The sequence below is a fragment of the Saccostrea cucullata genome, unplaced genomic scaffold, assembly GCF_032062105.1.
Source record: "Saccostrea cucullata isolate Sc308-1 unplaced genomic scaffold, CSIRO_AGI_Scuc_v1 ctg1034, whole genome shotgun sequence".
Lineage (NCBI taxonomy): Eukaryota > Metazoa > Mollusca > Bivalvia > Ostreida > Ostreidae > Saccostrea > Saccostrea cuccullata.
In genome coordinates this window covers 187,428-199,144 of record NW_026932728.1, presented here as the reverse complement: position 1 = coordinate 199,144, position 11,717 = coordinate 187,428, and the positions used below count along the sequence as shown (strand labels likewise).

At 30.0% G+C, this 11,717-nt stretch overlaps 2 protein-coding genes and 1 long non-coding RNA gene across 4 annotated transcripts in view; 2 read left to right on the top strand and 1 right to left on the bottom strand.

Annotated features, from left to right (window-relative positions):
* The first annotated feature begins 1,218 nt into the window (after positions 1-1,218).
* Positions 1,219-3,521, top strand: LOC134235943 (uncharacterized). Its single transcript, XR_009985505.1, has 4 exons — positions 1,219-1,847; positions 2,531-2,577; positions 2,661-2,687; positions 3,394-3,521. It is a non-coding gene; the product is annotated as an uncharacterized LOC134235943 (long non-coding RNA).
* A 3,103-nt stretch (positions 3,522-6,624) lies between these two features.
* LOC134235924 (uncharacterized) lies at positions 6,625-9,543 on the top strand. The gene is made up of 4 exons (XM_062718098.1): positions 6,625-6,645; positions 8,486-8,554; positions 8,994-9,141; positions 9,423-9,543. Exons 1-4 carry the CDS (start codon positions 6,625-6,627, stop codon positions 9,488-9,490), a joined length of 306 nt encoding a protein of 101 aa, XP_062574082.1. The 3' UTR covers positions 9,491-9,543.
* A 960-nt stretch (positions 9,544-10,503) lies between these two features.
* LOC134235930 (traf2 and NCK-interacting protein kinase-like) overlaps positions 10,504-11,717 on the bottom strand; it is a 49,517-nt gene continuing 48,303 nt past the window's right edge. For both annotated transcript variants that reach the window (XM_062718105.1, XM_062718104.1), the window contains one exon: positions 10,504-11,467. In XM_062718105.1, coding sequence (XP_062574089.1) covers positions 11,384-11,467 — 84 coding nt within the window. In that variant the 3' untranslated portion in view covers positions 10,504-11,383. The remainder of the gene's footprint in view (positions 11,468-11,717) is intronic.

Here is an 11,717-nt window from a genome sequence, read left to right as displayed (position 1 = left end):
AATTCTAAACAGTTACTTATAACAACGTGAATTATGAAATTAAGCAAATACGCCTGCTTCATCATTTAACATTGAGAAAATTAAGCGGAATTCAACAGATGTTTTATTGATCATGAAATGTATGGAGATAAAGTATTCAGCCTAATTTAAAAGGTTTCTATTAACAATTCAAACTCAAATATCCATTCAAACAGACAAATATCTGGGTCGTCAACAAACACAGGAGTGTAAAACATATTTAACATGGAGATGGAAAATCTCTCGGATCCCTGTAATTTTTTTTTTTATCTGAGTGTGTTTTCTGACACTAAAGCTTCTCTGAAACAGCTATGAATGGTTAATTTTTAAAAAAAATGTTTGCCATGTTAATCACGTTTTAGTGGACTTTTGAGCGAATACTGTTTGTTATCAATGTATTCCATTTTACGATAAATTGATTGTGTGTTTTTTTAAAAATCTTGCATGGCCTCTGTAATTGGTCAAGGAGATTTTTTGAATAATGTTATTTAAATATTATATTTTTTATTATATTATATTTTTAAATATTTTATTTTTTAAATATTATATTTTTTATTCAAATATGTTATTTAACAGCTAGTTATCAATCCAATAAAACAATTACGGATTGCAAATTGTGAACAGAACAAAAACATCGAGCTCTAGAAATTACAGATATAAAAATAGTCATGAACAAAGTTCAGAATCTTAAGGGCCGATAAGTGTACATGTATATATCATAATAATCATAATATCGCAAACAATATTTTCATAATACAAAGCGAAAAGCAACCCTAACTTAAAATCACGTAAAGGATGGATTGTTCGTGGGCAAGGAACATTTAAGTGCTTCATGGGGATGTTATTTTGTGGGTAACGCGTATAAGGATTTCTTGACATGAGGAGTTGACAAACTTTTTGTTCAAGTTTGGTCAGTAAAACCCATGAACATTGATCCTCAACGAACAATGATAATTTCATTGTAGCTGCCCTGTCTATTTCAAAGAAATTCATAATTGAAATATTATAGTGACTGAGCTGACATCCATCTTGACGATCGTTAGATCCTTATGGAAATTTGAACAAATACTTAGTACGCTCTCACGTATTCCAACTTCTGATATTAACACACATACAGACATATGCTTGACAAAGACGGTCACTTACTCGAAAATTAGAGGAGTACATTTGAACTTTATCTGACCTATGTCAGTACAAAAGTCCATACCATGACCTTGTCAGGAAATAAAATCTATCATAACGTGGAATGCTGACTCACCTTTTTCTCATTCTAATTTAATCCTTATTCTTTCGCCATTATCTTGACATTGAATTTTTCCCCAATCGCTCTATCAAGACAGGGAATACGAGGCGGTGTGGCCGGTCGACAGGGGATGCTCAGTCCTCCACGGTACCTGATCCCATCTCTGATGTTAAGCTGTCGGAGTTTGCTCTGTTTCTAATTTGTATACTTTCAGTGGAATTTTGATTTTTATTTTACCATTCGTTATCTCCATATTTCGTCTGAATTTTGACCAATCATATCAACTTCTTTGGATCAAATCTCGGTTCACTTTTTTTGTCTTTACGAGCACGTGAACTAATTTCAAGTTTATTTAAAAAAATATGTATAGCTACATCATCACACAATTAAAGAAAGAAGGAGAGAGAGGGAGAAAGACACAGAAAGAGAGAGGGGGAGAGGGAAGAGAGAGAAGCATGTATACATGCTGATATGCTTTCTAAAGAAAAAGATTATTTTGGTAAAGGAATTGTGTCAGACACGTAACATTACGAATCTCTCATGAATTTGTCCTTCAAGATAAAATCCCTGGACAACGTGCAAACCAGTAAGTAACAAATGAATGATTATATAACTAAATGTTCTTTGTAGAATAACATATAAATTTGAATATTAACATTTTTTTCTAGTATATGACATGCAAACAATATAATTATTTGTGAATATATATTTATAACGTTTACATATATAATCTTAGTTGATTTATTTGCAGTCTTAAATGAACAATGTTGCATTTAAAAAACCTCTCTACCTTGACCTATTTTTTTAACTATTTTTAAACTTCATATACTGATTAATAATGAGTGATATTCAACTGCATTAACCGCATCAATTTTTATTGACCATATTTATTTAAATCTTGACCTTCCATTTGTCCTGACTTTTCTTGAATTAGCTTTGTTTCACAGAAATATAACATATATGATAAGAAGGTGAGTAGATTTAATCTATTTCAAATTCTTTATACCGTTTTCTTCCAAATGACCGATGCCATTACTAATTTATAATTAGTAATTATATACAAGTATAAAGCTGTTTTTAAAAGCTTTTGATTTTTCATTAAAATGCACATGTATAGTGATAAGAATTTTCGTGTTGCATTACTAATATTAAATCTGAACATTTATGTCCTATGCATATATTTAAATTAGATAGCGTGTTATGTTATGATACCTAGAATAAACCTTATGCTTAAAAATATGAATGAAGTTGTTTATCTTTTTTTGGTAGCACGAAAGAAGTTTAAATCTATGATGTAAGCATGAATACAACATTACGTGAGTAGAGACTGTATAAATCTATCATATGATTTTTTGTGCAATAAGACAGCATAATGTACATACTGGCTATTATATTTCAGTTACATTCCTCTGCATTTGTTTTTATGGTAAGTAATTTGTTTACAATTTTTATTAACAACGGATACTCTTTTAAAATACTTCAGACATAATTCACTTTTTAAAAAATATATTTCAAAAGATCATTGATCATATTGAGATGTATAAATTTTTAAGAAACGTTGCAAAACAACAAAAATCAGCTTAAAGCTTCATTGTTTTGATTTTTAAAATTTGAATTATATAAATTCAAGAATATTTCCTGGTTAGGGAACTGATATCCTCAAATTATACATTCTTAAAATTTAATTCTAATTAAGTTGTTACATTGTGGGATTAAAAGAAAGGTTGAAAACTTAGAAATAGGAAATTTTTAATTTTTAAAATTTTTAAAATGCATTTCTAGAGAAAATTTCGAGTGAAAGAATGAATCCGTTTGATTGATTATAAAAAGTGCAATCATGCCAATACATAGATAAAATACTTGTTATATAAAATGTATATTTCATACTAATGTAAGCTTAATAGGTTTTTAATATGATTAGAATTTATTATGACTGTGGAAATAAGAAAAACAGAAACTTCCCATAAATAACCAATAATCGTCCAATATAATTTTACAATTTAAAATTTCTCCTCTGATGAATCAAAGACATATTAGAAAAGTAAACTTCATTTATTCTTAACTTTGCATTGATTTAAGAGACGTCCTTCACAAAGGACTCTTACAGAACTTTTTACGCCTTATCGTTTTAGATTATGGTCTATCTACACCTGAACCTTGTATCGATATAAGTCCCGAGGATTGTTCAGATGAGTTCGCCCTCCAAAATATCTGTAGCGACCCCGAAACGGCCATCTTTTGTAAGAAGTCTTGCGGACTCTGCCGTAAGTACTAAAAATAGGAAAAAATCCTAAATTCTTATATAATACATGTACATATTTGTGAAAAGAACAAATAGTTATCATGCTTACAGGTCCATTGAAACATAACAAGTTTGAAGCACAGCAAATAGGAACTCTAAAACATCAGAGAGGGGATCAGAGGCTCAGGAAGATTAAGCATCCCCTGTCAGCCGGTCACACTCGTCGTGTGCTCCTTGTCATGCATGCTAGGGCATATGCAAAAAAAAATGTATCTAAAAATTCTTTGTGAAAATAATTGCTTGACAATTATGTTACTGTAGTAAGCTTTCGACTTCAAATCCGCTTAAAAAACAACTTAGGACTAAGACAAACAATTTAGTTGTAAAGTCTTTCAAATTGAATATTAATAATGTTTCAATTGCATATTTTTTTTATCTTGAATATTGTTCGTTACCTCCATATGTTTCATTTTAAACGATTAAAACCATTTTCCAACATAAATATGCAAAATAAGATTGATTGATCAAATGCTGCTTTCGTCCCTCTCCAGATTTTTTCACTAATATTCAGAACAGATAATATATACCATTGAAGGGTTTACACACTCAGGGTCATTGAGCAGTGATGGATCTTTATCGGACTAACACCCACTGTTTTTAAAGTTTTCATTCGAAGTAACCATTAGCTCCACTCCAAAGTGCCAAGTGATGAAGGAACAGGTGCTACCTATTTTTATCGACTTTGGTCAATCGGGGTTTTGCCATCCTATGTTGAAGCGGATGTGTATTAGAAAGTAAACGACATTGGTCTTTTTTAAAACGTAGTCCAGGTTCCGGGAGGAAAACCTGTTTTTGCAGATACATCCTATCGTTCGGTAGTATATTGTGCCTCAGAAATATATTTAATACCAAGTGTTAGGACATTTAATACCAAGTGTTAGAACATTGTTTTGTATTAAGCATGACTACAGAGTACTCCGTTAACCTGACCAAAACAGAACAAAAACCTCTCTACCTTGGCCAGTTTTTTACATTTTTAAACTTCATATACTGATTAATAATATGACATAACTGCATTAGGGGATCAATTTTTATTGACCATATTTATAGATCTTGTATTCAATTTGTCCTGTCTTTTCTGTTAGCTTTGTTTCTACAGAAATATATTGTTGTCAACTTTAACCTTCGCCATAACTTTTGAAGGTGAAAGATTTAACTCTATTTCAAGATACTTTAAACTCCACTTTCTTTCAAATGACACACCATGACCTTTTAATTACTGTGACCTATATACTAAAGATGAAACTTTTTTAAAAACTTTTGCAATTTTTTAAAATGCACATGTATAGATAAGAATATTTGGTTGCATATTCCGATAATTAAGCTCTTTCAACATTTATGCCAAGGTCATATATTTAAATTTGACTGTGTGTTATGTTAAATAGCTTTAACTAAACCATTATTTTTTAAAATAGGATATGAAGTTGTTTTCTGACCTTGACTGTAATGTATATGCTAAAAAATAACTTTTTCGAACTTTGTTGCTGCCGGGCGCCTAGTGTTTCACAAACACATCTTGTTTTGCACTGTTCACGTACTTTGCTTTTTTGTGCAATAAGAGAGTATAATGTACATACTGGCTATTATATTTCAGTCCATTCCTCTGCATTTGTTTTTAATGGTAAGCTTATAATTGTTTGACATTGAAATTTCTGCTACTTTTGAAAAATGTTATCCTGTCTATAACTTTTCAACATAATTCACATTTTTATAAAATATTTCTAACAAACCCTTCCCTTCATACTGATTAATTATAAATTTTTAAGAAACTTGCAGATTAACAACAAAAACTTTAACCTTGGTCATTGTTTTGATTTTTAAAATTATGATATTATGTAATATTCAGTGAGACAAATCCTTTCTTTGGGTAATTTTTTTTTCATCTCATTAAAATTTAATTCTGGGGCACCCTTTCAAAACACATTTTTTTTTTTTAAGGTTGTTACACAGGGATTGTGGTGGGATTATCAAAGTCATGTTCAGGTTGTTTGGACTTAGAAATAGGAAATATATTATTTTTAAAATTTTTAAAATGCAATATGTCCGCTATAAAATTAAAAAAAAGAATTTGGTTATAACGGATTAAACAAATCAGTAATAACAATATATAGTTATAAAATAACAAATCTGTTATATAAAATATATATTTCGTTATAACGAATTCAATAATCTTTATAACAAATTAAATTTATTATAACGAATTCAATAAATCTGTTATAACAATTCGTCCAATATAATTATACGAATTTAAAATTTCCGTTATAACGAATTAAAAAATATTTTTGATAGGTCCTAAATGGGCTTCCGTACTCCAGAACAGTACCTTTAAGATAATCGAATTACTCTTCTAATGGACTTTTACAGAACTTTTTACGCCTTACATTTACATTTAAACCTGCCTTATGTACAGAACCTTGATAATATTCATTTATTCTGTGGATATAAATAAACCCAAAATAAAAGTGAGATCGAAGATGACTTTTAAAGTTGACGACCACGCGATGAAAATTAGTGTATGCTTGATTGATTGCATGTTCTTTAAATAGTATAAAATTTGTTCCCTCAAATTAGCACATATATTGTACATTTCGTTTGAAAAAAGTGATTTCCAGTTAACAAAAGTTATCATATTACCAAAAAATGAAAAATTCTAAAAGTTTGAAGCACAGCAAATAAATGAAGCTATAAATTACACCAATCTAAGCATCAACTTTTCAATTAAAAATAACTTAAAAATTTCAATCTTATACTCTTTATGTTGATTGAAGAAAAAAATTGTAATAAAATGTGCTATTTTTCATTTCTTGCTAAATGAGGCCATATACAATAAAAAAAGTACTGAGACTAAAAATTCTTTGTCAAAATAATTTTCATGTTAGTTTCACAAATGTGATTTTTTTAACGAGCTTTGATAATTTTTTTAAATTAACATACTAATAAAGAAACTGTGAATATTATAAATTCGCATTTTTCATTTAATTTGAAGTAGAAATTTCAAAATTTGCTAAGTCCAGAAACCTAATGAACTGTCAATTTCACCTATTTTAATTTTTTCTTGAATATGGATGATGCGTACGCAGTCGTAATACTCGCATACTTTGTTTACATGTGTTAAACAATTAATATTTTTTCCATTTACAAAATATTCAAATTTGATTTAGAAAAAAAAAGTTCATACCATTTCTTCAGTTTGATACAGAATGTTTATATTTTGATCAAAATAATTTTTTCACTCTATTCATATACAGATTTAATATGTACACCACGGCTTCCGTTTTGGGTTTACACACTCAGGGTCATTGAGCAGTGAATGGTTTTCTCCACACACTACTCAAATATACACGTTTTGATTTTCATAATGTGCGTAACCATATGCTCCACTAAAAGTGCCAAGTATTCATGAAATTTGCTACAATTTCCTTATATTTGGTCAATAACACCCCGACTGTGTATCCATTGTATAGTGAAGTGGTTATGATTGCAAGTAAAAGACCGGAGGGGTCTTTTTTAACATTACTTTAAGTATTGGAAATGTTTATTGCAAAGGATCGTTCGTTATATTGTGCCCCCCCAAGTGTTAGATAATACAAGTGTTAATTGTTTTGTATTAAGGATGTAATATTCCGAATGTAAAACAGAAAAATTGTTACTGGAAGAAGTGGCATTGAAAAATGTTTGAAGCTTACTCCTCCTTGGCCCCCCCCCCCACATAGGATTTTCGAGTTTGGGCAATTTTTTTATTTACTTATTTTGCTTTTCAACTTTTTCCGGGTGAAAAAAATTATTTTTGTCCTGTCTGTCTTTCAAAACAATGTCGTGCCTAGCTGTTTGTCTAAATTTTGTCAACTTTAACCTTCGCCATAACTTTTGTATTTCCGTGAAAGTTAAGACTTCATATTTGAGCCTACACAAATTAAAATTTTCAAAATTAAAAATTTCAGAAAACCAAAGTCAATGACCTTGTGACTGTATTGTGACAGTATTGCTAAACATTGTTTTTCTGGAAAGTCTTTTACCATTTTTTTTTTTAAGAGATTGAAATAATTATATATTTGTGTGATCATTCCGAAACACAAGCTCTTTCAAATTAACAATACCAAGTGTCAATGACCTTGTGACATTTGACTGTGAACTATATGCATATAATATATAAACTCGAACTTTCGCCATTATTTTTTTCCAGGATATGGAAAATTCTCTTATCATGAAAATTTAATGTAGTGAATAAATTAAGTTCTTTCCCAAATGCAAAACAAGAAAAGGAAAATTAATACCTTATGACTACAAACAAGACTATATCATGTATATGCTAAAAAATAACTTTATTTAGAACTTTGTTACTGCTAAGTATAATCTAGCCAAAAAGAAAATTCACAAACAAAAATTGTATTTAGAGCGTTACACGGTATACTTGTGAATTTTGTGTTATACATAGCTAAAATCGAATTTGTGATTGTTTAGGGGTTTTAAAAAGGCGGTTGCACCATCCAAAAATTGTCTATATTATAGTTAACTATAATTTACTGCCATCCTAATGAAGTAAGCTTATAATTGTTTAACAATGAAATTTCTGCTACTTTTGAAAAATGTTTTATGTTTTGATTTACTTCATAAAACTTTAAAAAAAAGTTGGTATACAATACAGTAATTTAACTTATTTATGGTAATGTGTATTTAGCTCAAAACTTTTTTGGTAATTAATTTTGACTCTTTGAACAGGTTTGGAGATTACACTTCTTTTAAAAACTTTAACCTTGGTCATATCTTTTGAATTGTTGATGCATGGGCTATCATATTTTATGTGTATATTCAGTGAGACAAATCCTTTCTTTGGGTAATTTTTTTTTCATCTCATTTCATGACTCCCTGCCATTCTGGGGCATCTGCCTTTCAAAACACATCCTGTTTGTTTTTTTTATCAGGTTTGCTATACTGGGATACGTGTCGTGGGATCATCAATACGTTATGTTCATGGTTGTTTGGAAGAAAGTGTAAGCACCCAATATATTATTTATTTATTCTTTTCTAAAAAGAAATATGTCCGCTATAAAATAAAAAAAAATACGGTGTGGTTTTAAGTACAGTGATCGATATGCATTTTCATCTTACCTTCCTAAGAACAGTACCTTTAAAATGATCGAATTACTCTTCTAATAAGAGGGATAACTCAACCAGGAATAAATAACATTTTTTCCTAGAAAAAAAAGCTATTATAATTATTTAAAAAAGAATTATAATACTGTATCTGCATGTAAAAATTCGCACTTCAAGGCATCCTTCAATTGTTTGCATATAATCATTTCAATTATAACTTTTGATTTTTAATCAAAAAATGATATTATTGTATGAGTGATAAGAGTGATAATGCGCCTCAACTTTACTTTTAATTCCAAGACTCTATATTTTCTGCATTGTTTTACTCTTTGTTAGATCTGTTATGCTTTCGCAGCTAATGACCTTATACGAGTGAGTGACCGGACAGGTCGATATGTCCACGGGGACCAAGGTACGCCTATCTGTGACGCTTGTTGTAAAGGGGATCAATGTAACGCCGCAGATTGTTACCTGCTCAGAAAGAGTAAGTGCTGAATTTACACACCACAGATACATTCATAAATGAAGGCCGACAGACATGTTTCACAAGCAGATCTGGGGGGGGGGGGGGGGGAAGGTCTGGACTTTGCAGGGTTATTAAATGTATGTACGTATTGTTGTTTCAGTAGATATTAGTTTCTGGGTAGGAATTTAATTTTTCACTAGGGTGCCCCCCTTCCCCTTGGATAACACTTGTGCTTTATAATTATGCAATCATTTTGTTTGTTGTTACATATAACTGAATTTGTTTTGGATTTTTTTCAGATATGACTATTTCAAACTTCATCGATGGCAAGGCATCATCAATCATTTCAAGATATCCATTTGGTTAATTGATACAGCAACTCTGAGTTTACATTTATTGTAAAATTTATAACACTTTACCTTGCCGCAACACATTTTGTGAATAAATTTCTAAAAAAAAAAAAACCAGAAGAATACTGTACTAAAAAGGATCGATACTTTCTTTAAAAATTGTATTAAGTACTTGAACGTATAAGCATTTTTCCCTCCTGAGATGAAGAATTTCAATTTGCAATTATACAGAACCTCTTCTACACACTGCAGACTACTGGATGAATAAATAACACCATTTGTAATTGCAGATGCATTTTATTATCAGTATCAAAATTGCACTTTTGTTTCTAAGCTTTGACAAATGAATAATATACAATCTCACTGAGACACATAATACTGATCGCACTCCCGACACAAACGGATACAAGGCATACACGATTTACAGAATTACTAGCAGTAACCTAAGGAGTTGCTAGGCAACTGTCATTGACACAAAAATGAAAAACAAGATGTCAGTTTAGTTTTTTTCCCCTACAGATACTTTACAATTGATGCTAAGATTTGACGTTTTGTGATGACCATCCAATGTAAATGCTGAAATGAACACAATTTTATTTCAAAATCTCTCCGTAAATCTTAGTAATTTCATATTCATTGCACTTCTTGTGCAATTTTTTTTTCATGCTTTCAAGTCTTATTCTACATTTTATCAATGAATACACAATGTACATTCATAATTCAGTTTTCCTTTATTCACAGACTTTAAGATAATTGATAGGGATAGTAAATTCTGACATATTTAACTTTATTAACAATAACTTTGGATTTCATTCATTTAACATTTTTCAAGTAAAAAATAAAAGTTCCACAAACAAAATAAATATTGTCACAGTTAAAAGACAATCTACGTTTCATTTAACATGATTATTTTTCTACAAATTATATACATTTTCTATACAGCTCACAGTTATCACAGAATAGTGGTGATTTTTCAAAATAAAAAAAGTTAAAAATCATTTGTCTGACATTTTAATCACCACAACTTAAAAAAAAAAAAAATCATTACTTGACTAGAATAAGATGTTTGACTTAAAACCCAACCTAAAAGTTTTCCATTCAATTATTTCTCATGCTCAAAGGGACCTCCTGTTTTTATAAGTTTGAAGGATATTCAAGCTAGTGGACACTTAACTAAAAGACCTGGCTAAAAATTGCCCAGCCATTTAGGATTGACAGTTAATTTTGCCAGTCATTAAATGTCATGAAACTTTTTTTATGGTCACTTGAGGAATACATCTAGTATGTCCTGTTTGCTTTGTTTGGAGACATTTACTATGTAGATATTATATAAAATAGAGATTGGACAACCCCAAAATCATGGTATCCTTCTATATATTACATATTATTAAATTAGAAAAATAACCATCTATCAGAAATTAAAATCTTTCCAGATTTTAAATGGATGAGAACAAACTTGGGTCAGAGGACCCCATTTAAGTCCCTGTGAGCTATATAATGCTAAAGAAATCAGACTGTGCATTGTTCATTATAGGTATATTTACAAAAGTAAGTATATATCAGTTGGAGATAAGAATAATTTAGCACTTGTTTGAGTATTATACTTCTTAACTTAAGATATTAAACACAATTAACATGAGAGACTTAAGTTATAGCTTGTCTTTGTTTCTGGAATGAAACGAAAATAAAAATCGAAAAAACAACACATTCGAAAGAAAGACAACGTGCAGTGAAGTAGCTGCACATTTCAGATCTAGACAAAGCCTCATCAATTTGCTAATTAGTCCATAATTACAATTGTGTGACTGTTACTCATAACATATTTCTGTTGCCATGGTAACCCTAGCTTCTTTCCCATTGGTTTATTTCTCGATACCCTGAGAAATTTAAATATCTCCATGGTAACAGGTTCACCAGTTGGCCAATCCTGGTTTGTTCAGAGTCATAAAATATATCTGGCAGCTTGAGCCCGACCTCATTGATGAGAAAAAGACCTGGAAATCAAATGTAGAAATCTACCTAAAATTGTTTAACAAGTGGAATTCTTAGAAAGACAGGTTTAATTATTTTCTTGTTTATTAGTAATTTTTTCATAAAAATCCAACAATTCTTTGCAAGATTCCATATAAAATATTGTGAAGAAAATTTTTCGAGTCTAGTTGTGAATATTTTCAAAGTTATAAAAGGATATAAAAAAAAGTTTTTAACTAGTTGTTGGATTGTAAAATTTAAAGGAAATACTGG

Coding starts and splice junctions, on each gene's coding strand:
- LOC134235924 (XM_062718098.1), top strand. CDS start 6,625: ATGGATGATGCGTACGCAGTC. Junction 6,646..8,485: donor TGGATGATGCGTACGCAGTC/GTAATACTCGCA, acceptor TTTTTTTATCAG/GTTTGCTATACTGGGATACG. Junction 8,555..8,993: donor ATGGTTGTTTGGAAGAAAGT/GTAAGCACCCAA, acceptor ACTCTTTGTTAG/ATCTGTTATGCTTTCGCAGC.